The sequence below is a fragment of the Oncorhynchus clarkii genome, chromosome 4, assembly GCF_045791955.1.
Source record: "Oncorhynchus clarkii lewisi isolate Uvic-CL-2024 chromosome 4, UVic_Ocla_1.0, whole genome shotgun sequence".
Taxonomy (NCBI): domain Eukaryota; kingdom Metazoa; phylum Chordata; class Actinopteri; order Salmoniformes; family Salmonidae; genus Oncorhynchus; species Oncorhynchus clarkii.
The window spans coordinates 77,462,562-77,489,611 of record NC_092150.1 but is presented as its reverse complement, the minus strand read 5'-3'; the positions used below and the strand labels follow the sequence as shown (position 1 = coordinate 77,489,611).

The 27,050-nt window shown below is 43.8% G+C and overlaps 2 protein-coding genes across 2 annotated transcripts; one reads left to right on the top strand and one right to left on the bottom strand.

Moving 5' to 3' along the window:
* The first annotated feature begins 8,393 nt into the window (after positions 1-8,393).
* Positions 8,394-16,040, top strand: LOC139407306 (N-alpha-acetyltransferase 30-like). The gene is made up of 4 exons (XM_071150980.1): positions 8,394-9,473; positions 10,458-10,581; positions 10,752-10,807; positions 11,142-16,040. Exons 1-4 carry the CDS (start codon positions 8,622-8,624, stop codon positions 11,277-11,279), a joined length of 1,170 nt encoding a protein of 389 aa, XP_071007081.1. The 5' UTR covers positions 8,394-8,621; the 3' UTR covers positions 11,280-16,040.
* Positions 16,041-16,231: 191 nt separating this feature from the next.
* On the bottom strand, positions 16,232-26,769 carry LOC139407305 (armadillo-like helical domain-containing protein 4). The gene is made up of 8 exons (XM_071150979.1): positions 26,525-26,769; positions 21,724-22,931; positions 19,316-19,678; positions 18,976-19,131; positions 18,699-18,851; positions 18,497-18,528; positions 18,066-18,218; positions 16,232-17,777 (listed from the first exon to the last, which is right to left on the bottom strand). The coding sequence occupies exons 2-8, from the start codon at positions 22,826-22,828 to the stop codon at positions 17,703-17,705; spliced, it is 2,037 nt and encodes a 678-aa protein (XP_071007080.1). The 5' UTR covers positions 22,829-22,931; positions 26,525-26,769; the 3' UTR covers positions 16,232-17,702.
* Positions 26,770-27,050: the final 281 nt, after the last annotated feature.

The window sequence follows — 27,050 nt, the reverse complement described above, 5'->3', positions numbered from 1 at the left end:
TTTACGCCACCAATCTAACCCTTTACCTATACAGTCAGAATATGATGCAGCTTTTGCAAGGCAGGAGAGACGGAATAAGTGAGAGAGAGTGGAAAGATGGAGAAACAGTGAGACAGACAGATAGATAGGGATGGCGGATGGTAGTACTGGCTGTGACCCTGCTATAGAAGATATAGAAGGTAATTAAGAGCAGAATGTTGAAGTAGATGGGTCTGGAAAGGAGATTTAAGAGGGGAACTGATTGTGCATGTCTGATTCCAGCTCTTCAGAGAGTTCTCAGTCCCAAGGCTTATAGCTTTCAAAGGACTGGTTCTCTCTCTCTCTCTCTCTCTCTCTCTTTCTCTCTCTTTCTCTCTCTCTCTCACTCTCTCACTCTCTGTTTTCTTTTCTAAATCAAAACCACTTTATTCATACTTGTTACAGATGCTAAGAAAGAGGGTCGCTGTTTGCCTCGCTCAGATGCTTTCTCTGGTGAAATAGGTTCAGCCTCTTGCGAGTTGAACTAAAGGTATGAAACGATAGACACGGACGAGAAATAACTTGTATAAGTTTGTTTCTTTTTTTAATGTAAACATTTTTTGGTAAGCCTGGCTTCCCTTGCCATGCACGAATACACAGCACTTTGTAGGTTGAATGTCACTACACTTATGGTGTTTGTAATAGATGTCCCATTCCATTCAAATGGGGGGCACTAATCGGATGCTGGACTTATTTTGGAGTAGAAGAACTTAGGCAGGTAACCTACTTAACCTACTTTTTTAAGAGAATTGTTTGACAACCAGATGACAACATCATGACTGGTTGTGTTCATGACACATTAAAAGGTCATACATTTTTACAGTTAAATTACATGTCTTTACTATAAAACATTTCACACATAGGAGGTCCTGTTGAAAAAGTTGAGACTCCCGAATGACATCATGAAGTGCTTTGAAAGGCTAGTTAAGGATCATATCAACTCTACCTTCCCTGACACCCTAGACCCACATCAATCTGTTTACCGCCCCAATAGATCCACAGATGATCGCAATCACACTGCACACCGTCCTATTCCATCTGTACAAGAGGAATACATATGCCAGAATGCTGTTCATTGACTATAGCTCAGCCTTCAACACCATAGTACCCTCCTAGCTCATCATCAAGCTGGAGGCCCTGGGTCTCAAACCTGCCCTGTGAAACTGGGTCCTGGACGCCCCAAGGGGGTGAAGGTAGGAAACAACTCCTTCACTTCGCTAATCCTCAACACAGGGGCCCCATGCTCAGCCTCCTCCTGTACTCCCTGTTTATCCTGTGGGGCTGTATCAATGCCTGGTAAGGCAACTGCACTGCCCGCAACTGCAGGGCTCTCCAGAGGGTGGTGCGGTCTGCCCAATGCATCACCGGGGGCACACTGCCTGCCCTCCAGGACACCTACAGCACCCGATGTCACAGGAAGGCAAAAAAGATCATCAAGAACATCCACCACCTGAGCCACGGCCTGACCACCACACTATCATCCAGAAAGTGAGGTCAGAACAGATGCATCAAAGCTGGGACCGATAGACTGAAAAACAGCTTCTATCTCAAGGCCATCAGACTGTTCAGTAACCATCACCAGACGACTACCACTCAACCCCTGCACCTTAGCGACTGCTACGATATAAAGTTGAAGTTTACGGAGGTTTACATACACCTTAGCCAAATACATTTAAACTCAGTTTTTCACAATTCCTGACATTTAATCCAAGTAAAAACTCCCTGTCTTAGGTCATTTAGGATCACCACTTTATTTTAAGAATGTCAAATGTCAGAATAATAGTAGAGAGAATGATTTATTTCAGCTATAATTTCTTTCATCACATTCCCAGTGAGTCAGAAGTTTACATACACTCAATTAGTATTTGGTAGCATTGCCTGTAAATTGTTTAACTTGGGTCAAACATTTTGGGCAGCCTTCCACAAGCTTCCCACAATAAGTTGGGTGAATTTTGACCCATTCCTCCTGACAGAGCTGGTGTAACTGAGTCAGGTTTGTAGGCCTCCTTGCTTGCACACACTTTTTCAGTTCTGCCCACAAACGGGATTGAGGTCAGGGCTTTGTGATGGCCACTCCAATACCTTGACTTTTTTGTCCTTAAGCCACTTTGCCACAACTTTGGAAGTATGCTTGGGGTCATTGTTCATTTGGAAGACCCATTTGCGACCAAGCTTTAACTTCCTGACTGATGTCTTGAGATGTTGCTTCAATATAGCCACAATTTTTCCACCTCATGATGTCATCAATTTTGTGAAGTGCATCAGTCCCCCCTGCAGCAAAGCACCCCCACAACATGATGCTGCCACCCCCATGATTCATGGTTGGGATGGTGTTCTTCGGCTTGCAAGCATCCCCCTTTTTCCTCCAATCTTAACAATGGGCATTATGGCCAAACAGTTCTGTTTGTTTCATCAGACCAGAGGACATTTCTCCAAAAAGTATGACCTTTGCCCCCATGTGCAAACTGGCTTTTTTATGGCAGTTTTGGAGGTCCTTTGCTGTTGTACTGGGATTGATTTGCACGTTCATCTCTAGGAGACAGAACACGTCTCCTTTCTGAGTGGTATGACATTTGCGTGGTCCCATGGTGTTTATACTTGCGTACTATTGTTTGTAGAGATGAACGTGGCACCTTCAGGCGTTTGGAAATTGCTCCCAAGGATGAACCAGACTTGTGGAGGTCCACAATTTTTTGAGGTCTTGACTGATTTCTTTTGATTTTTCCATGATATCAAGCAAAGAGGCACTCAAATTATGTCAATTAGCCTATCAGAAGCTTCTAAAGCCATGACATCATTTTCTGGAATTTTCCAAGCTGTTTAAAGGCACAGTCAACTTAGTGTAAGTTAATTTCTGACCCAACGGAATTGTGATACAATGAATTATAAGTGAAATAATCTGTCTGCAAACAATTGTTGGAAAAGTGACTTGTGTCATGCACAAAGTAGATGTCCTAACCGACTGGCCAAAACTATAGTTTGAAGAAATGTGTGGAGTGGATGAAAAAAACGAGGTTTAATGACTCCAACCTAAGTGGATGTAAACTTCCAACTTCAACTGTATGTAACAATAATTCATCAGAAATGCAGCAATTTGCGTCAATATTTTTATATATCTTTGCATCTAATAATTTACTTGTGAAAAACAAAAAGCTGAAACATAAAACAAATTCCAGGGCTGCAATAATTGAAAAAAAACATCAACTACATGTATAGTAGAATCACTCATACTGTACAGTACTGTGAGTGTTCTAGTTCTCCCTCTCTCCTGCATTTGACCACAAGTTCTCATCAACATCACATCTTATGTTTTCTCTGGGGAAGTATCTTCTGGAATATCATATCCAACCCGGGCAGTCTTCAGGAGAAGTGTCTCCACACCTCGGATTCATGGCATCCAGTAAGGACATCTGGTCATGTGGATGGTGTTCACTGCACTGCTGGAGCTAGGAACACAAGCATTTAGTTAGATACTACTGCACTGCTGGAGCTAGGAAGACAAGCATTTAGTTAGATACTACTGCCCTGCTGGAGCTAGGAACACAAGCATTTAGTTAGATACTACTGCACTGCTGGAGCCAGGAACACAAGCATGTAGTTAGATACTACTGCCCTGCTGGAGCTAGGAACACACCTATGTAGTAAGATACTACTGCCCTGCTGGAGCTAGGAATACAAGCATTTAGTTAGATACTACTGCCCTGCTGGAGATAGGAACACAAGCATTAATTTAGATACTGCTGCACTGCTGGAGCTAGGAACACAAGCATTAATTTAGATACTACTGCCCTGCTGGAGCTAGGAATACAAGCATTTAGTTAGATACTTCTACACTGCTTGTCCAAGGAACACAAGCATTTAGCTAGATACTACTGCACTTCTGGAGATAGGAACACAAGCATTTAGTTAGATCCTAGCTCCAGCAGTGCAGTAGTATCTAACTAAATGCTTGTGTTCCTAGCTCCAGCAGTGCAGTAGTATCTAAATGAATGCTTGTGTTCCTAGCTCCAGCAGTGCAGTAGTAACACATGAATTTCGCTACACCCGCTATAACATCTGCTAAAATGTGTACTGTGTATGTGACCAATGACATTTGATTAGAATTTAATTCACACTCTGGTAGGCACTTTCAAATGAATTAGCTGCTGTTTGCTAATAGCTTTTCATAAAATCCTGACCTTGCATGCAATGACCGTAATTTGACTTTTTGAACAAGGAAAAGTACCAAACCTAAGCTGAAGAGGGAACGACAATGCCTCTTCCCCTCAGGAGGCTGAAAAGATTTGGGATAGTCCCTCAGATCCTTTAAAGTTCTACAACTGCAGCATTAAGAGCATCTTGACTGGCTGCATCACCTCATAATATGTCAACTTCTTCGCATCCAACCGCAAGGCATCACTGGGTCCAAACTCCATGCCATCCAGGACTTCTATAACAGGCAGTGTCAGGGAAAGGCCCTAAAAATTGTAAAACACTCCAGCCACCCAAGACTGTTATCTCTGCTACCGCACAACAAGCAGTACAGATGCACCAAGTCTGGAACCAACAGGACCCTGAACAGCTTCTACTCCCAAGCCATAAGACTGCTAAATGGGTGTTTAAATAGTTAACCAAATAGCTACCCGGAAAATCTAAACTGACGCTATTTGCACTAACTTTTTTGACTCATCACATACGCTGCTGCTACAGTTTATTATCTGTCACTTTATTCCTAGTTATACAGTTGAAGTCGGAAGTTTACATACACTTAGATTGTCGTCATTAAAACTCGTTTTTCAACCACTCCACAAATGTCTTGCTAACAAACTATAGTTTTGGCAAGTCGGTTAGGACATGTACTTTGTGCATGACACAAGTAATTTTTCCAACAATTGTTTAAAGACAGATTATTTCACTTACAATTCATTGTATCACAATTCCAGTGGGTCAGAAGTTCACAAACTTTAAGTTGACTGTGCCTTTAAACAGCTTGGAAAATTCCAGAAAATGTTGTCATGCCTTTAGAATCTTTTGATAGGCTAATTGACATAATTTGAGTCAATTGGAGGTGTACCCATGGATGTATTTCAAGGCCTACCTTCAAACTCAATGCCACTTTGCTTGACATGGGAAAATCAAAAGAAATTAGCCAAGACCTCAGAAAAAACATTGTAGCCCTCCACAAGTCTGGTTCATCCTTGGGAGCAATTTCCAAATGCATGTTAATCTGTACAATCAATAGTATGCAAGAATAAACACCATGGGATCACGCAGTTGTCATACCGCTCAAGAAGGAGACTCGTTCTGTCTCCTAGAGACAGCAAGGAAGAAGCCAGTGCTCCAAAACTGCCATAAAATGCCAGACTACGTTTTGCAACTGCACATGGGGACAAAGATCATACTTTTTGTGGAAATGTCCTCTGGTCTGATGAAACAAAAATAGAACTGTTTGGCCATAATGACCATTGTTTTGTTTGGAGGAAAAAGGGGAGGCTTGCAAGCCGAAGAACACCATTCCAACCGTGAAGCATGGGGGTGGCAGCATCTTGTTCTGGGGGTGCTTTGCTGCAGGAGGGACTGGTGAACTTCACAAAATAGAGGACATCATCAGGGAGGAAAATGATGTGGATATATTGAAGCAACATCTCAAGACATCAGTCAGGAAGTTAAAGCTTGGTCGCAAATGGGTCTTCCAAATGGACAATGACCCCAAGCATACTTCCAAAGTTGTGGCAAAATGGCTTAAAGACAACTAAGTCAAGGTGTTGGAGTAGCTATCACAAACCTTGACCTCAATCCTATAGAGAATTTGTGTGCAAAACTGAAAAAGTGTGTGCGAGCAAGGAGTCCTACAAACCTGACTCCGTTACACCAGCTCTGTCAGGAGGAATGGGACAAAATTCACCCAACTTATTGTGGGAAGCTTGTGGAAGGCTACCTGAAACGTTTGACCCAAGTTAAACAATTTACAGGCAATGCTACCAAATACTAATTGAGTGTATGTAAACTTCTGACCCACTGGGAATGTGATGAAAGAAATGAAAGCTGAAATAAATCATTCTCTCCACTATTATTCTGACATTTCACATTCTTAAAATAAAGTGGTGATCCTAACTGAACTAATACAGGGAATTTTGTACTTGGATTAAATGTCAGGAATTGTGAAAAACTGAGTTTAAATGTATTTGACTGATGTGTATGTAAACTTCCGACTTCAACTGTATGTACATATCTATCTCAATTACCTCGTACCCCTGCACATCGACTAGCCAAGTTAGCCAAGTTATAATTTCTCGTGTTTTTATTATTTATTTTATTATTATGTTTTACTTTTCTATTATTTCTCTATTTTCTGTCTCTGCATTGTTGGGAAGGGTCCGTAAGTAAGCATTTCACTGTTAGTCTACACCTGTTGTCTACGAAACATATGACGCATAAAATTTGATTTGAAGCATATAATGCGTTGAACCATCATAATTATTGTATCAGTTAAAATTTTGGACACACTTATTCATTCAAGGGTTTTTATTTATTTTTACTATTTTCTACATTGTAGAATAACAGTGAAGACATCAAAACTATGAAATAACAAATATGGAATCATGTAGTAACCAAAAAAGTGTTAAAACAAATCTAAATATATTTTAGATTTTAGATTCTTCAAAGTAGCCACCCTTTGCCTTGATGACAGCTTTGCACCAACCTTGCATCGATTAAGGTTCCAAATGTTATGCCCCCCCTCCTAAACTGGGTCTGTGCCCTACCTTGGCCACCCCATTCAAAATGTTCTGGACACGCCACTGAGTCATTGCACTTCCACAGTACGTGGCTGCTGAAGAGATAGCTTCAGATAGGACTTGACAAAGTTATAGGGCAACACTGCCACCTGTCTATTTTAAAAGAGCACTACACAAACCAGTTAGTAAGTGCATGCATGTGTGCCTGTACCAGAGTTGATGTCAACACAATCTAATTTCCAGTCAATTCTAGAGTTGAATTATTTTCCTGCAGAGAATTCCATGTCCAATTCATCTTACAGGAATTCAGCTGAATGGGGTGGAACTATGGTTGTGTGTGTTTACATCATAATCTGGTGAACCCTTATCCAGCCTCTCCAGTTCATCTAATCCCTCCACCTGCTCAAACACCCAAACAGTCCAGGCCACACCCCCACCCCCTAAACACACATACGCCTCCCAGCTTCCCCCTTATTGCCCTCGGCTGGGAGTGCTCCACCCCCCTCTGATGCCCAGTTGGGCTTTGCCACCCCCTAACCGTGCTCCAGCTGGAGTGTGTACCCCCTTCCCTTTTACTACATCCACTCTGTGCCCCGTCTGCTGCCTAGCATTGCCAAGGTCTTCCCCGGTGTTAGGAGTCCAGCAGTGTGTGTATGCACATAGACTCACTGTCTGCCAATGAAAATAATATTACAAGCAGTTGTGATTAGGGTTAACGCATTTGCAGAGGTATTACTTTTGTTTATTATTTTTCACCTGTATAGTATAGTTCTCTCTCCGTTACACACTTGATCAGTGCTTGACTTTGGCAGGAGCTCACTGGAGCTGAGTACCGGCACCTCAAATGTTCTACTGCTTGAGCTCCTGTTCTTCTTATTGAATATTAGCTCAAAGATATTGTGGAGCAGCTCCTGCACCTAAATACTATATAAATGGTACAGGCACCCAAAATTAGCACCGGAACCTATTTCAGTCCAAGTCAAGCACTACACTTGACATTACTTCACCATTAGAGCCTACTGCATAATACTTGGGGAGAAACTGGACATTTGCACCATATTGCAATGTACATAACAGTAGCACCCTCTGCTGGCAAGAGAGTATTGGATCCGGAGATGGCCTGCGTAATTTATGAATTTGATTTAAAGGTGTGAAAGGGAATATATTTGTAAAACGTCAAAATTATAGATTGTTTTATTTGGTCACTATTTACTTTGTTTATAGCCAGCCCATTCATGATTTTGATAAATTTACAGAGGTTTGAATTGTCTATTTATGCCTAAAACTGCGGTCTCTAGATACATCAAATAATCCACCGTCGATTAACTCAAATTAATTTGTGAGTTTCGCTGATGCTCGAGGAGGGAGAGACAAAAAACGTTGTGCAAACCGCGCATAGATTATGCTTCCCATCACTGTCGTAAAGCGGCACCCGCTTTCAGGGTAGTCACTACTTATCACAGCCACAAATTCATAATTTTGTCTAAACCCCGCCTATTTCTACAATTTAGCTTCTTAAAATATGATTTGAAACCTTAACCATACTGCTAACCGTATTCCTAACCCTAACCTTAAATTAATACCAAAAAGCAAAATGTTGTTTTCATGAATTTTTACGTTAAATCCAATTCTGACTTTGTGGCTGTAGTAAGTAATGACAACCATCTTTCGGCTGCAATGGCGTTTGCTGCGACAGCACTTTTCGGCAGCGGGGAAACGGAGGAGAAAGCAACGACAGGCGTTGGAAGTAAAGACGAAATTGTTTCGGAAACCCTCGGATTTATACAATTATCGCCTAAGTGAAGTGAGCTTTGTTTATAAACCCGTTGACGAAACTATATTTCGACTTTTTTTTTCTAACGTGCATTGCCCCCTTGATGAGGTGGGATGGCTGCAGTGCCGACTGGGCCTAGCAGCGCATTGCCAGCATCCCCGGCTGAAAGTTCTCCCTTCCCCGGGGAAGGGGAGCAGCCTAGCTGCGGCTGGGAGGGCTCTGTAACACGACAGGAGCAGCGGGTCAGCGAGGACAAACGGCAAAGTAAGAAAAAACAGAAAAACATGCTATCGCATGCTAACCCGGCTGCGCTACACCTCAAAACGCAGGCCCTACAGGAACAGCAGCTGAACGGGTTGGTCAGTCCGTCTGAAGACGGTGAGATCTACAACCACACAACGGAAAACCGATCCGACAATCCGAGACCGTCCATGGAGCTCTGTGACAGTAGCAGTTTTGGAGACGACCCGAGTGACAAAAATAATAGCGACCATTGCTGGCAACATGAGGACCACAGTCCGTGTTCGAAAGGCCACCCTCACTTGAACAACAATGGCATGAACGGTATGTTGACTATCACAAGAACTGAGGCTTTCCAAAGCCACACTGTAACCGGACACAGCCCCGGTGGTAACGTTAGGAAAAGGGAATGTGACCCCACAGAAGCCCCTCGACCACCGAGCCAGCAGCCCCCAGACTGCGAAGGCCTTGGCGAGCACCGGGCTGGAGTAGAAAGTGAACCCGACGTCATACACCAGCCGCCGGTGTCAGAATTAGCGAGGCTGAATCTGAACTGTTCGCCTGACCGAGAAGCGGAAGAGAGCCAGGGGATTCATTATGTCCGCTACGAGTCCGAGTTACAGATGCCAGGAATCATGAGGTTGATCACCAAGGACTTGTCTGAGCCGTATTCCATTTATACCTATAGGTACTTCATCCACAACTGGCCTCAGCTCTGCTTTCTGGTGAGTATGACATAGCACTATCTAGTAAAACACTTTCTTGTTTTGGTTGGTGAACATTAGCAAAATAAAAAAAGGCCAGTAGCTTCTGGGGCAACAACGCGAGTTTGTTGGGAGTGTTGGGGGTGTTGACGCTGACCCTAAGAGGCCAGTAGTGTCTCTTACCACCGTTTTGATTTAGGCCTAGATACTGTTACAGTGTCTGCTTCAATTGTGTTTTTTTTCCCATCTTTCTGTATAGCAGACCTGCTCATTTGATGTTCCTAAAGTTCTAGGTAAAGGGTAGGCTTCTCTTTAGGTAGATCCAGACAATAACACACCCTTATTCCTCCCTGTTGTCTTGTCTGACAGTGAAACTAGTTTTTAAGTTGGGCTAAAAGGGTTGGTTAGTCTTGGTGTGACTGCTAGTGTAGACTTGTTCACTATGTCTATATTTAATCATCTGGAGGTGTCACACAGATACAGTTGAACATGAAGTGGCATGTACATGCGCTACACACACACACACACACACAAATAAACCCCCTTTGACAGCCTAACCCTAGCATAGTGTTGCAACCTCTGAGGCTTGCTGACTGTGAAACACTTGCAAGTGTCAAGTTTTTTACATTTCTAGTCTTGATAATTCATTTGGTATTTTGAGGTGAACCAGGCTAATACGAAACAATTTGTGTCCACAAATTCAATGAGGTCCTTGCTGTTGATCTGTCTCCCTTTCCATAACGGAATGAGCCATTCATCATTGTAACCATGATACTTACTATTCAATATGATTTCTCAGTCTACTGCCCTCAGTGACCTATAGGAAGGAGGAAGTGCTATGTGCAGTGTAATCAAACTAGAGGTCAGGGTAGATGTGTTCTTGATGCTCATTGGCTAGAAGCACTGGGTTTTGTTTACTCCTTGGTTATGTCTGGTCTTAAGAAGGCTTCAAAAGCTTTAGGTTGGACACAGCACTAACATGACTCACTGTTTATTCATTTCCAGGCCATGGTGGAGCAGGAGTGTGTGGGGGCCATTGTCTGTAAGCTGGACATGCACAAGAAGATGTTTCGTCGTGGCTACATCGCCATGCTGGCTGTAGACTCAAAACACCGGAGGAAAAGCATTGGTGAGAACCAGCATGCTCTCTCATTTTCTCATGACGACCAATCACGTTTTATTAATAGCCCTTTTTGCAAAAAAATATTTGATCTCAAAGTACTTCCATTTTCTTTATCTCCACAAACTTCTATGCGTACCATCCCGTTGAATTGATTTTCTGTTGCCTGTATGTTGCAGGTACTAACCTGGTGAAGAAGGCCATTTATGCCATGGTGGAGGGGGATTGTGATGAGGTAAGCGGACTGGTACTGTCTGTCTGATGGTGACGTCCGAAGGCCCTGTTGTCCCTCTCGGGCCTTCACTCAGCTAGTGGCCCTGACTGTACTTGGCCTGAGGTATTAACCACATATTATATATCCACACTAGGTGGACTCTAGTATAGAAAATTAAGTGCTCTAGTGAATAACATGGGGATATAATATAACAATATGATCTTATGACAAACCCCCACAAAATGATACAAAGACTACTTGTATTGCTTCAGCTCTGACAAGCCGTATCTCTCCCCGCCCTCCCTCTCTCCTTCCCTCCCTCTCTCCTTTCTCTCTCTCTCTCGCTCACTCCTAGGTGGTTCTGGAGACTGAGATCACTAACAAGTCAGCTCTAAAGTTGTATGAGAACCTTGGTTTTGTCCGAGACAAGCGGCTCTTCAGATATTACCTAAACGGTGTGGACGCACTGAGGCTCAAACTGTGGCTCCGCTAGAGAGAGGAGAAGGAGCATGACAGGTGCTGCCCTCTTACTGAAGCAGCTCCAGTCTCACTCTCAACCCTGCCCTGGTCCCTTGTCTCACACGTGTGTGTGTGTGTGTGTGTGTGTGTGTGTGTGTGTGTGTGTGTGTGTGTGTGTATACATACATACACACACACGCCCACCCATATATATATATACAGTTACACACACACACCCACGCACAGTGCACACCCATATGCACACACACATCGTCATACACCCACAAGCATAGATTCACCTACATTTGCATATACATAGACACACGCACATGCACACTACTCATACACAGTACACACACAGTACATACAACCCTCCCTTTTTTGATCCTTGACATCTTGGAAAACAGCTCAAGGCTAAACTGGACAGACAGACAGAAATCCCACAATGTTTTAATGAAGAGGCCCTTGCCCTGTTAGCTGTAGGATCCTGTTAGAGGGGGAAGGAAGAGGAGTGTGTGATGTGGTCTGGTGACCTTTAACCTCAGAACATTGCCCCCCCCCCCTTCCAATGGAGCAGTATCTAAGGCATGATGTCGAGGGTGAACCCACAAACCCCCGGAGGGCGATGCATCACGCAAAATCACCCACTGGAACACAGGAAAACAGAAGAAGAATAATAACACAGGGTGAAAATAAGGAAGAAGGTGGGAAAACGACAGTTTCGAAGGAAATATTTGTGGAGTTTATTTTTTGTGTATATTTTTTAATCTCATGATTCAACAGGGGGTTGGAAAAGCTATTGTGTGTGTTTGTGAGAGTGTGTGTTTTCCCTAGGGGTTTGGAAAATGAAGTGTTTAGGTTATTGTGTACGTGAAGTAAGGGATGTGAAGTAATGTAGTGGATGGGTGTGTGCGCACGCATGCTTGGTGGGAATCATGAGTTGTGCGTGTTAGTGTGCTTTTCTCCCCCTGTCTGTGTTTTCATTAACCCTACGTTGTGAGACGAACACGCCAGCTGCTTGCTGCTCAGTTTTCGCCCCAGACCAAGAGCTGGAGCCTGTAAAGATATGCATGCATTTATTTTAACAAGAGTGGTGGTATGAGTGTGTTGATTAACACTCGGAACATTGCCCAGTTCCAAACAGACCCATAGTCCTAACTCCTAGGCACTTGTGTAGATCTGAAAGGTTTGGATAGGTGTAAGCAATATGGTGCAAATTCTTCCTGCCTGTCAGAGGGAAAGGTGGACCTATTTCCATTTTAGTAATACCTATTCAATCATTTCAGATACACTTGGTAAGTGCTTAGAGGGGTAAGAATGAGGGGCCTATTTGAGATTGGGCACTTGTGTTGGCCCTTTTTGCAAATCAAAGCTAATTTTCCCAAAATGCACTGCCAGCCACTGGAACATTGCTCAAAAATCTCCTGAGAAAGATACATAATTATTGACAAAGGAGAAGTTTGTTTGGGCTCGGAAACTATTTCCCTATTGCAGGTTGTTCATTCAAATTCCTCCTAACTTGGAAACTATTTTTTCCAAGCACCCCTCTGTCTTTCAATCATCACAGTTGTCTATGAATTAACAACATGCAGAGCACTGGAGTCCTGTTTCAGTATGGCAAAGTGTCAGGCTGGAGTAATAGTGTTATTAAATATGTTGGATTCCTGTTGGCTTCGCTCTGTGTGTGTTTGAGTCAGTGTGTTGACCTCTGGTAAAGGAGGGCAAAGGTATTGTTTGCAGTTTGCTCTCTGAGTTTATTTAGATTGTGTATTATACACTCGTACACTCACTCCCCTTAGTGGCCAAGCCTAGAGTACACTTTATAGGGGCCCTACTCTGATGCAGCACACACTCCGGTAACATTTGAGAGCTCCTCTGTCTGGGAAAGACAGACACACCAGGCAGTTCCTATCAACTCCAATCATGGCAAAGAAAATATGTGTTTGTGGCTGCTTTTTGTCTAAAAAAATGAATAAAAAAAATATGATTTTCTTTTTCAGAGTAAATTAACAAAGGTCGGCTGTGTGTGTTTTGACTGATGGTGTAAAATCGGTTATTTCAAACTCTAGATAACCCTGAAGTATAGTAAAGACACAGGGACACCAGGAGCTAGGTATAGAAGGTGGTGGTGGTTGTAGTAGGGTGTTGGTGGTAGTAGTAGTAATAATGGTGGTTGAAGTGGTAATGGTGGGTGGTAGTAGTAGTAATAATGGTGGGTGAAGTGGTGGTGGTAGTAGTAATGGTGGTAGTAGTGATGGTGGTGGTAGTAGTAATGGCGGTAGTAGTAGTGGTAATGGTGGCGGTGGTAGTAGTAGTAATGGCGGTGGTGGTAGTAGTAGTAATGGCGGTGGTAGTAGTAGTAATGGCGGTGGTGGTAGTAGTAGTAATGGTGGTGGTGGTAGTAGTAGTAGTAGTAGTAATGGTGGTAGTAGTAGTAGTAGTAGTAATGGCGGTAGTAGTAGTGGTAATGGTGGCGGTGGTAGTAGTAGTAATGGCGGTGGTAGTAGTAGTAATGGCGGTGGTGGTAGTAGTAGTAATGGCGGTGGTAGTAGTAGTAATGGCGGTGGTGGTAGTAGTAGTAATGGTGGTGGTGGTAGTAGTAGTAGTAGTAGTAATGATGGTGGTAGTAGTGGTAATGGTGGCGGTGGTAGTAGTAGTAATGGTGGCGGTGGTAGTAGTAGTAATGGTGGCGGTGGTAGTAGTAGTAATGGTGGCGGTGGTAGTAGTAGTAATGGCGGTGGTAGTAGTAGTAATGGCGGCAGTGGTGGTGGTAGTAATGGTGGTGGTAGTAGTAGTAGTTATGGCAGTGGTGGTAGTAATGCTGGTGGTGGTAGTAGTAATGGCGGTGGTGGTGGTCGCAGTAGTATTAGTAATGACGGTGGTGGTAGTAGTAATGGCAGTGGTGGTAGTAGTTGTGGTGGTAGTAGTAGTAATGGTGGTGGTGGTAGTAGTTACTAAAGATCTGCTCCTTGTCTAGCAGAGACACTAATGTACAGTACTGCTGAGCTGTGATGAAGTCCCATAGGCTGAGAGAGCAGCTATAAGAGGTGTACACTAGCATACACAACATATTATGGGCCAGGTTTACTCAGTGTCTGCATCTCTGTAAAGTTTTAGCAGCTGTTATTTCAGAGTTTGCAGCTTTAATAAAACAGATGCAAACAGTTAAGAGCTGTTACTCAACGTCTCTTCAATTCAACCGGCTAACATTGCAGAATAGGAAGTGAGAAGGGATGTCGACAGATACTTTACACACAGGCTGCTGTGTGGGTGGTTATAGTATGTGTGTGAGTGCGTTTGAAAACACAGATCAGATGACCTTTTGTTTTTTTTATTGACGATTTGTATACAGAGTGTTTGCGCTCTATTCATTTGACATCTGAGGGCATCTTTTTTTGTGTATTGTGTTTTTGGAGGGATTGATTAGTTAGGTTTTTTGTTTCTTTTCTCTGCTAATTTATTTTCACCCATCCAGACTATTAGGACTAGAATAAAAATGAAGGATTGGGCAGCAACGATGTCATCAGATCCGGAAGCACAGATGGGAGCTAGGCTAGCTGTTCCAAAGCCATACTGCTTTGAACTGTTCCAATGGCACTCTGTTCCATTCACTGGGAAGACTTCCATTTGGCTCCCTGTGCAGATACACTTCTTGTTGAATCTTGACTCTTTCTGACATCACTCTGATCCTGCTTCAGTCTAGAGGTGTGAGGGGGATCCTGTCCCATTTCAAATTAAATTGGTCTTTGTTTTGGTCCAACCCGCTTTCCTCATTCTCATAGAACGTCTTTATTTCTTCCCTAGTTTTTAAAAGTGTGAACCCCTGGCAGTGCCAGTAGGGACCATGGACATTATTGCCTGCCATGTTAGGCTAGACAGCTCCGTTTGACCATCTACACCAGAGGTGTGTTCATGAGGGTGTCCTGTTAGATATAAATCTTTCTAGCTGCATTGTTCTTAACTTTGCACCTCATTGAATGCACCCCAGTTGAAGGGCTTCCTCGTCAGTCTGTTTGTGGCCAGAGTCTGGTGCGATTTCAAAAGACATTGACATCTATTTAATGTATATCTATGGCTCTGGTCTGTTTTGACAAAGGAGTGAGCTAAAGAAGAAACAGACTGGCATCCATGTTAGCTGATACCTTCCCATCCCTTGTGGCTTCAAAGTAAGTCAATGAATGGTCTTCACTACAGAGAAATCAAAAGTTGTCTTGCCATTTCAGAGTTTAGGGTCTAAGAACATGACAAGGCTACTTAAACTGGTCTTGGAGGGCCACCATCCCACTGGTTGCCTAGCTACCATTCACCCCAGAGACCAACCACTCTTCTCCCATCTCATTGTATGAGAGGAAGAGTTGTCAAGCTTTTTATTAGATATTCCAGTTGGTTTCTTGCTCTGGCTAGAATTTTCTATTTTGGTACACCGATCTAGGATCAGTTTACCCTGTCCAAATCCTAACCTTCACCATTACGGATGGGGGATGCAAACTGACCTTAGCTCAGTGGGCATCTACTCTCTTCTTACCACTCCACTTGTGGACCCCACACACTGTGCCCCCCCCCCCCCTCAGGACCAGCTAAAGGGGGTCTCTGTTTTTTGTAGTGACTAGCCCTGGACCCCTGTGATCTGTAAGGTGTGGTAAGGGAAGAGAGAACGGTATTTTTGCATGTCAAAGTTTTGTTCCCCTGCCCCTCTTTCTCTGTCTCTTTGATTTCAATCTGTCCAACGATATCTTTTATTTAATGTGGGAATAGTACACAGAAATAAATTATTCGTTTTTTTTTTATGCTGTAAGGTGGATTGGTTGACTCTTGGTTGTCTGATGGTTATCTTGGTTCCAAAGCAAGCAAATGGCACATCTGAAAGAGTACAGTATTTTACATTGTATCATGTGATTCATTCATGATTAGGCATTTTGTCTTCCAACTGTGTTTAGCAATAGAAACAAAAATAGTGAACCCTTCCCACAAACAGAGATCCTTCTGGGTAAGAGAGAGCTTTATTGGTAACACTGCACATTTGGTATCTATAGAAAGAAAGCCCGAAATGTGGCCATCATTTTACAGAAGAACCCGTACATTACATTATTATTGCATATTCACAGGCAATGTATCTCAAGCATCCTACCAGGGGATGGCCACGCAAAATGTGGCACATTTCAAACTTGAATGACTACAGTACAATGCAAGATTACTCAATTACATTGAATTAGACTTTTCAAAACACCTTTAATATTTAGTGCTAAATTGCAGACACTAGATGCATCAACCACAGAAATGAATAATATATACATTTGGATCACAACGGCATCAACCAGGGGGAATGGAAACCTTTGTCAACATTAAGTGCGTACACTAGCAGCAAGCGTCCTGTTTCTCCTTAGAGTTTTGGCTTTCACTTCAGTTCTTTCAGGTCCCAGTGCAAAATAAGAAAAGTGGATTGTTAGGCAATTAGGAGAAACAACAGTACAGAAGAGAGAGGTTGAGTGAAAATACAAGTAGTCTCCCTTTAACAAATCCCTCAGCATGGCTTTGGGATGTAATGATTCTGAATGACTTGGACTTTCTGTAGAGTAGGCTATTCAATAGTAAATGATATGGAGATGATTAAATAAGTATTAGCCTGGTATATACATTCATAAAAGAGGTTGCCTGCCACGCACTGGAGGAAAAACATTGTCAGGAGGAGCAACAATAGAATTATCAGTTTCCTGTAACTTCACACAGAGAGAGCTGGTTTCCTGCTGAATGCTTTTAAAGGAGGATGATATTAATTTGGCCTTAAACAGTCGACAAGGCTGAATCAAGCAATGGCTATGAAAGTATCTACAGTGCATTAATGCACACTGGTGTTGACAACTTACGTTTTTTCAGTGTCTGTGATGTGTTATGAACTCAATAGTGTGTGACAATCTTACTCCAGTAACCGTGAGTGCATCTATAGCCTGTAGTGGCTTCATTTCTGAAGTGGCTTCCTAAATGTAGGAAAGGAGACAAGAAGAGGAAGCCACTTCAGACTATTGAAATGCACTCTTCGTCAGCTACATAAACAGAGATCCTATTAAATGGATTCTGCTCTAGCCTTTTTATTACATAGAAAGTAATTGAAAAAGAGGCTTCAGCACACGGTCATTCTTGTATGCTCTACACACTGTTGGTTTAAAGGATCTCAAACACATTGTGGATCATACAAGAATGTCAATAGCCTGGAGTTTATTTTTCAAATATTGTATTGTTTTCCCTCTATGCACCTGTAACTACATAGGTGTTAAAATGTTCAACCCTGTTTTACATGTCAAATACCCACCCGTCTTGTTGGTTAGACAGTCAAATACTCTCTGATGAATTATAGCCAATCGGCCCACAGTGATTGGAGATGTGGTAGTCATGGAGATATGATGACGACGACGACGCGGGCCGAGTCTCATCAGTTACAGGCACAGCGCTGTGGGCAGGATCAGAACTCGTCCTCAGAGCTGTCAGCCAATAGCATGGCTTGGTCCTGGCCGTTGCTGCTTGGCTCCCTGGGTTGCTGGAGACAAGACGGCAAATACCAAAAGTCAGGACATTCATTACATGAAGTTAAAGGTTGTATAAAGCTCAATAAGTCCAAAGTCTCTTCCATCTCCTTTCATCTGCAAAGGAGGGGAAAGAAACTGTCCAATGTCTTTAAATCAGTACAGATGAAGGTGTGGAGACGAGGAAGCCACTTTAAACTACTGGTTAATGGCAAATTCTTAGTTAATGGCAATTTCTACCACAAGCTGATATATGCATCCTTTAGGAATAGTGTAGCGCTAGTGAGCATATTCTTATTAACCTCAGTGTGCCTGGCCTTCCTCCTGCGCTGGTGTTTGAAGCTGTTCCTCCTCTTACGGTGGATCATCCTGATGCTGTAGAGGGCCCCAACGATGAGCAGGGCCCCCATGATGCCAATGCCCACCGGGGCCAACATCCCAGACACATACCCTGCCTGTAGGGAGAGGGAACATGGGTGAGGGACAGACGTGAACGATAGGGGTGTGTGAGGGACGAGCAAGGAGAAGAAACTAGCCACACACAGGAAATACAGACCACTTGTAGACCAGAGTCTTAGAGACAACTCTTCCAGTTTATGTTTTTTGACTAATTTAAGGGTAATAGGGGTCAATATTATCTCTGCTACATAACCAAACAGCCTAAAGGACCACACTTTCTAAAAGTATAATGAGGATAGTATGGTTCTGTCATGACCATTAATGGTGATCTTACCTTTTCTCTGATCAGTTCCACCCAGCTACGCACTGAAAAAAAGGGAGGAATAGTGGCTTTGAAGCACATTGAACCCACACAAGATTGTCACCCACTATTTCAATTACACTTCTTTCCTAATTGAAAATATCTCATATTTGATGGCCACAAAGAGCCAAAGTTAGTTTTATGTGCGCATGCATTTGTGTGTGTCTCCTCTCACTCAGGCCCTGATTGCGCTGCACCCAGACAGAAGGCGGGGGGATGAGGCTGTAGGGAGGTTGAGTGGGGGCTGGGATAGGGGTCTCCTTCTGTTCCTCTTCACTGTCCTCTGACTCCTCTGTGTTCTCATCCTCCTCATCCACCTCTGGCTCCTCTACAGGAAGAAAAAAAGGAAAACAGCTGATTCAACTTCCTTTCAATTTGAATTGTGAACTTTCATCTTTACATTGTGTAAACAATGTGTGTGCATTATGTGTGTGTGTTAGTGTGACTCCTACCTTCAGACTCCAGTTCCTCCAGACCTGATTTGACCACAGGCAGATTGGTTGTCTTGGTGACCGTTGTCATGGTGATCTGCTGGGAGGCGATGCTTGTAGGGTTGGGTTCGGAGGTGGGCGGGGTTTCCTCTGGGTTCTGTATGGTCTCACTACCACCTAAATATAACCATCACGGCTGGATCATTATAGTGGATATAGTGAAGTATAACATCAACATCTAGTCCTTAGATACTACTGTAGAAACTTCTAGATCTAAACGTATGAGTGTAAGCAACATGGTGAAAAGATGAAGAGGACGAATGGAATAATGAAGAGGAAGATTAAAAGAAAGAAGTCTCACCTGGCTGTTCTGTCTCTGAAGGGGGAGGGTCTATGGGTGGACCAGAAGGACAGATAGGCTCAGAGATCTCAGCCCCGGATGTCTGCCATGGCGACGTCCAATCTGGTAGCACCAGTGGTGGGACACGGGATGGCCCCGTGTCACCTGTGCCCACCTGGTCGAACTCCACCTCTGACAGTAGCATCCCCGTGGTAGACATGGAGACAGACAGCTGTGAGTTGCCGGGCGCGAGAACGGCTGTCGCTACCCCCGCCCCTTCAGGTGTGACATCATCAAAGGGCTCGAAGATGAGAGGGAGGTCCTCCGATGACATTGTGCCCTCTGTGGACGCGTCCTGCAAGGGAGGGGCACTGGCATCCACGGCTGTTAGTAAAATACACACACCGACAGATGTTGGTTCAGGACTCACTGATGGTCCATAGGCAATTCGTATTGGCTCAGTGACTGCTAGATATCAGCCTGTGACTAGAAACATGATGCTATGTACTGGTGAAGAGAGAGGAGTTTTAGACCCACAGCTCTGCTTCCAGTTCTCAACTACATTCTAACTGCTCTGCTCACACACAAAAAAAGGTATAAATCCAATATAACATAACCATGGAAGGGATCCACCATATGGTGCAGCTTTCTGGGACAGGTTATTCTTGTAATTGTTGATGAAGATTCAATCAAAATGTTTATTTCTGCATCTCTTTCAGTCATGTTTGTTTGCCTGTTCAGTCATGTTTGTTTGCCTGTTTGGCCCTGTCCGGGGGTATCATCGGATGGGGCCACAGTGTCTCCTGACCCCTCCTGTCTCAGCCTCCAGTATTTATGCTGCAGCAGTTTATGTGTCGGGGGACTAGGGTCAGTCTGTTATATCTGGAGTACTTCTCCTGTCTTATCCGGTGTCCTGTGTGAATTTAAGTATGCTCTTTCTAATTCAAATTATTTCTCTTTCTTTCTCTCTCTCGGAGGACCAGAGCCCTGGGACCATACCTCAGGACTACCTGGCATGATGACTCCTTCCTGTCCCCAGTCCACCTGGCCGTTCTGCTGCTCCAGTTTCAACTGTTCTGCCTGCGGCTATGGAACCCTGACCTGTTCACCGGACGTGCTACCTGTCCCAGACCTGCTGTTTTCAACTCTCTAGAGACAGCAGGAGCGGTAGATATACTCTTAATGATCGGCTATGAAAAGCCAACTGACATTTACTCCTGAGGTGCTGACTTGCTGCACCCTTGTCAACTACTGTGATTATTATTATTTGACCATGCTGGTCATTTATGAACATTTGAACATCTTGGCCATGTTCTGTTATAGTCTCCACCCGGCACCCCTCATAGCCTGGTTCCTCTCGAGGTTTCTTCCTAGGTTCCTAGGAGTTTTTCCTAGGAGTTTTTCCTAGCCACCGTGCTTCTACACCTGCATTGCTTGCTAATAGGGGGTTTTAGGCTGGGTTTCTGTACAGCACTTTGAGATATCAGCTGATGTAAGAAGGGCTATATAAATACATTTGATTTGATGAAGTTTTTATTTTTTTTGCCATGTTGAAAAGGGTGTTCCAAAAAGAAAATCCTTCCTTCTACATACTACTCATCAAGGTAGCCTGGTTTCCCTTGTAGGGAAGCTTCATGTCCCCAAAGAGAAGCTGGAACACACACACACAAATACACGCACATACGTATATGTACATACACGCACACGTCCCTGATGGATGCTAACAGGCTGCCTGTAGCGCTATCAGACAATCCTTAGAGGGACGCCAGACAGGCAGGAACAATCAGGAACACATATTGGCTCAGACAGACTCCTCTATTCTACTGCATCACACAGTAATAAACTGCCTGGCTGGCCCTGCCAGTGCCTAGGTCTTTACTGTTCCTCTTTGATGGAGGGAGGGAGATAGAGATAAAGGGTGAGTGAATTCCCCAGACTTGTATAACAGTCCCTGTCATTGCTGTCTCCTGGCAGTCATGTGAGGTTTATTTCCACCATCAGAAATAGAAAGTAATTAGACTGCTTCCCTGGAACCCTGCCTGCTAAGGTTCAAAGTGAAGCGTGGAAAACCAAGCATTCACCCCCCCCCCACCATCCCCCCCGATCATCAAAGGAGATCTCTGCAGCTAGACATGTCACTTTCATTTCCCTTCCCTTTTTAATGAAACCTATTGAAACCCAGCGAAAGGCAAACAGGCAACCCGTGTAATGGAATTCTATGATGTGACACAACAACAGCTAGAGCAGCACCTTACCTTGTTGTGAGGCAGAGCAAGTGTTTTGGTGTGTGCGTGTGCAAAAACTCAACATAGAATGTGGCCCTCAAGTGCATCTGTAGAGTAGACTCACTCCAGGTGGCTGAGATCCCAGTGGCTGTCTCTAACATATCCAGTATGTACTCATTGGACCATAGCATACTGCATACTCACCCCCATTTTGCTGTAGTGGTTCAGTCCAGAGGCTGTCAGGGTCATCCTGTCTGGAGGATCCTGTCAGGGCTGGTCCAAGGTCGGGCAGGAGGGGGTCTGGGAGAGCAAACGCTGTCTCTCCATCTTGGGGGTGTGGAGATGCAGGGCCAGCGGCCTCCAGACCACTAGGGGGCAGCGATGAAGCGTCTCTGCTGGATCTCCATACTGACGGGGAGATCGAGGTCAATGGGGAGTTTGTAAGGATACTATGGGGAGATGAGGAGCTCGGTCTGGTCGTCTCTGTCTCCTGCCCCAGAAGAAGAGCTCCGAGGTCAGGCAAGCTCTCTCTGAGTTCCCCTTCCTTTCCTCCTTGGAGATCTGGCCTCTCTTCCAGGATGAGGTCTCTTCTATCCCCAGCAAGGTGCGTCCCTGTCTGGCTATCTGGTTCTGGGGCTCTGGCTGCTGTGGAAGCACCATGTAGAGCAGCTCTGGGTGTTTTCATGGCCACTGTCATCCCTTGCCTCTCTCCTAGGGAAGCTATCATGGCACCAGTGGTGACAGTAGGTACATCCTCCATAGGATCCTCTTCGGGCCCAACTTTCATCTCTTTGTCTGTGTTGAGTTCTGGAGCTTCTACAGGCAGTCTGTGAGTCTTCTTCCCCTCAGAGAAGCTCTCAGAGGCAACCCCTGTCTCTGCCTCCCTCCCGTGGCTCTTAGCCCCTCCCGGTCCAGATATACCCTCATGACTGTCCACGTTTCGTGCCTGCGTCACCGGCTCTATCCCCCCTGGTTTGCGTCCCATCACATCAGGGCCAGTGCCTCCCCCTGCTCCAACATTCTCTGATAGGTCAGTCCAGCTGCCAGTCATGTGTTCTGCCATCCCATAGGACAGTCTGCCGGGATCAGAGGGCCCAGATTGGACACTTGTTGATGTCACACTGACAGGTGTTGCTGGTGTTACACAGGGCTCTCCCTCCATTGGCTCCCCAGCTTGTCCATCACAGCCACTGTCCTGTGAGGCGGGTGCATAGTCGTGGAGGGGTGGGACTGGGGTGCTGTAGACGCAGAGACAGACCCCTACCAATAGGAGGTGATGGAGAGTTGCAGGGAAGAGCATCTTTCCCATCTCTCACCACAAAGTAAACATGGAGACGTAGAGAAGGGTCGCAGTGGCTAGAACGGGGTGGTCAGATGACGGGGGCAGGTATGGAGATGGTATGACGATTCAGCTGAGGAAAGAATTTCACCACTTATTTATTGCTGAACTCTAACCTAAAATAACTGAGGATTATATTAGCTTTTGTGTAAGCCTTTCCTTTGATGTTGCAGTCTGGCAGTTTTGTGGAAAATGTGGACTTTTGAGCCCTCTCTCCGGTTGTTGTACTTCTACTCCATTCCTCTCCACACACACACACACACACCAGTGTTAATTTTGTGACAATTTCTTATACAGTATTACATTTAGTCTAGTCATTTTGACTAAAATATAATTAAGTCTTAATCACATTTCGTCATTTGAATAATGACTTAGTTATTGTCAAAATGACGACAACAGTGGGCCATTTCAGTCAACTAAATGCCCTTTCATTGTAGTCACATCACATTTGTTTTGCGTCATTAACCCTGCAGGAGTATTCAACTCTTACCCTACAAGGTCCAGAGCCTGCCGGATAATTAATTGCGCCCACCTAGTGTCCCGGGTCTAAATCATTCCCTGATTAGATGGGAATAATGAAAAAAGTTGAGTTTGAGGGATAAAGTAACAAAATGTGCACAAAAATACATAGCCTTGTACTACCAACATATATTTTTTAATAACATCCTATTCTCTTCCCAACAGCAGAAAAATGACAAACATACAGTATATAAGAATATATAAGAATTATCTGTCCATGTAAATTCTCAAGCACGGAGAGACAGAGAGAGAGAGAGAGAGAGAGAGAGAGAGAGGGACAAAGAGAGGGACATAGAGAGACAGAAAGAGAGAGAAAGTATTGGCAATTATTGGTTGCACATCCGTCACTCGGTCGTGTCATTGCCATTGTCATCCACGTTTCACTGACACCGCAGCCACATTGGTGTCCAACACTAGAACGAGGGCTAATGACTTTAAATGGGAGCTAATGACTGTTTCGCCCAGTGATGTGGTCGAGTCACACATTTTTGAGTCCGAATCGAGTCCCAAGTCCCCTGTGTGCGAGTCCAAGTCCGAGTCACCAATGGTCGAGTCACGAGTCGGGTCACGAGTCCCTATAGCTAAAGTCCGAGTTCCTATGTGTACAGTAGTCCTGATCCAAGTGCTCAAGTCTGAGTCACTTGGTCCCCATTAACGCAAAATACATTTTGCTTAGTTCTACAAAACATATTTCTATCTGAACGTTCCAAAACGTTAAGTCCTGCTGAATGCACCCTAGGTTGTTAGCTATAGCTAGCTAATGAGGTAAAATGACTGAACAAGATGTAGCCTAAACAAATGGTTAATGGTCCGGTCCGCAAGTAGCCTAGTTTTTGAATTGGCCTGCAATATGCTTTATGAATGTAAAATGCGGCCCACCAATACACGATAGAAAGAAAAAAACGTAGCGCCTGGCAATGAAATGCAGTGGAGAAAGTGAGACGGTTGAACGAGATTACAAATTGAAAGACAGCCTTCTTTTCTATACTCAATGGAGAGAAAAACATGGCTACACTGTTGTTTTACTATTAAACTCAATGCTGCTATTGATTTTAATTTCGCAAGGCAGCTTGTGTTTCTTAACCAGGCAAAGGGTAGCTAACGAGAAGGCTGGTGGGTGACTGGTTAGCTATGTGGAAGCAAGAGGGTAATTTGCGCGATGTGTATAAACGAAGGCGGAGCCTGTCTGTCTGTCTGCCCACACTCATCGCTTGCTCCCCCGCAGCTCACCAGCTGATGTGGGCTGTGTGTGCCGGGTATGGTGCATCCTTTCCACTGCTGAACAGAACTGCGCTGTGCATCTGTGCTGCTAATATTAAATATGTTATCACTGAAAAGCTCTCAATTTCTCCAAAAACTCTTGTCCAGTCCACTTAGTAGTCAGGTCACAGAGATAATTTTGTCTCGTCTCGTTTTAGTCTACTGAAATTAAAAATAATTTATGTTTAGTTATAGTTTTTTCTGGGTCTATTTAATCAGTTATAGTCTCGGCAATTGCCACTGAAAAACAAGTGTTTGACAAATATTTGTGTCACTATTTTTGTTGACGAAATTAACACTGACACACACACACACACAGTCAGTACAGCCTGACACAGCAGACCCTTGCATTGTACTTTTAAAATAACTATAAATAGCAGGTTATCTCCAGAATGACTCAGTCCTGTTCAGTTGGACTCTGTAGGTTAATATTTTTAGATAGATAATAACACGTTTCAGTTAGTGCACTTTCATATAAAATGTACCATACAAATAGATAATACCATTATAATAACAGAAAGAACACATTTAAATATCAAGTGAGGAAGCACAAATACTCTGGTAATCTGCAAGGGGCATTTTTCTTGGCAAATGGAGTTGACTTGTAAACAGAGAATTCTGTTCCCATTGGGTTGCCTGGAAAACACCCTGCTTCCCTCAGGTTCCCTGTGTTGCTGCAGTGTGTCAGCAGCCTGGTCTCATAGACTAGACGTAACAAATTAAATGTAAATCCAGTTCAGTCAAATTACTATGATATGTTACGTTTGGTATGGTTACATAAGACAAAAAGTTACTTAAGGCAAAAACTAAAGAAAGGTGGTTGGTCGGAGTGGGCGTGGGCTTATAATCCAAAAGTCTAGCAACAAAAAGGTTGTGTGTCAAATCTCATCACTGCCAACTTCAGCATTTTAGACAATTAGCACATTTTCAATTAGCACAATTAGCACAACGTACTACTTTTTAGCTACTTTGCAACTACTCAGCATGTTAGCTAACCTTTCCCCTAAATGTAACCATTTTAGCTAACCCTTCCCCTAACCGTAACCTTAACCTAACTCCTAACCCTAAGTTTAACACTAAGCCTTAACCCCAACCCCTAGTCTAGCTAATGTTAGCCACCTAGCATATTCCTAACATATCATATGACTTGTAATTTGTAACATATACTAAATGGATTACAGCCATCCAAAAATGAATACATACCATACAAAACATAACATGTCATAGTAAATGGAGTGTCTGATTTACGTACACAATAATACAAAAGGCTCTGAGAGCAGGTTGGTGTCAGACGTCAGACAGGCGTTTCACAGACATCAACGTCAAACCCTGACACACACACACACACACACATTTTACATTTTAGTAAGATGTGTGCTTATCCAGAGCGACTTCCAGTTAGTGCATTGTACACACACACATACACAAACGCACCTTCTTACTCTAACAAACACTACCGACCCCAGCTGACCATCGCTAATCAATGTACACAACAAGAGCCAAGAGAGCCGCCTGCTGCTTGACACCCACAATACCAGTTATGAACCAATTATGAGGATTCAAATAGACCTCCATCCGGTAAACAAACATCATCATCCAGACCCACACCACGCCGCTGTGGCGCAGGCATAAACCGCTTTAGTGTACAGATTCAATGCCAAGAGATCTAAGTAGCCTAGTCTTCTAGTGCATTCAAATCCGTGTATTCATATGTGCGTGTGTGACTATGCCACATAGGCTACAGTAGAGACGGTGCTTCTCATCTTAGAAGCCTGTCATGAACCATATTGTTCTATCAATATATCATGTTTTACATTTTAAACAAATGGGTTATGTTAGATGAAAAGTCATTCAAAAAAGATGCACTGTATAATGCATTGTCCTTACCTGCCGGAGTCGTAGACGGGAATGATGTTCACCTCATTGCACAGGGCGGTATATATTTCTCCCCAGCCTTTCCTTTAAATAACGGGTGTATATTACAACTGTACCAATATCATATCAATACGCTGCCAATATCGATCCGGAAGCAAGCTTAAGGAATAGCCTAGTCTTTATTAATGTGCTGATCACACAATGTAGGCTACGCTTCGGAGTGCGTGTGCATGCGCGCGCCTCAACTGGCAGAGTGCCTCGATCTGCTCTGTGATTGAGCGCGTGTAGAGATATGATTTATGAAGAACATTCAGTAATATTTTATGTCCAATGCGTTGCATAACAGGCCATTGTTTTAGTGTGGGGAAATGTTTTCAAATTCTACTTGAACCTCAGATTTAGTTTTTCCCGAGGCGGTGCTGAATGGACAGCTCCAAACGCCGAATTTCTCTCCTTTCATCCTTTCATGTCTACTCTTCAACGATCTATAAGAACATGAAATTGATTGCATAAAATATTGCCCAAACAATTTCATGTT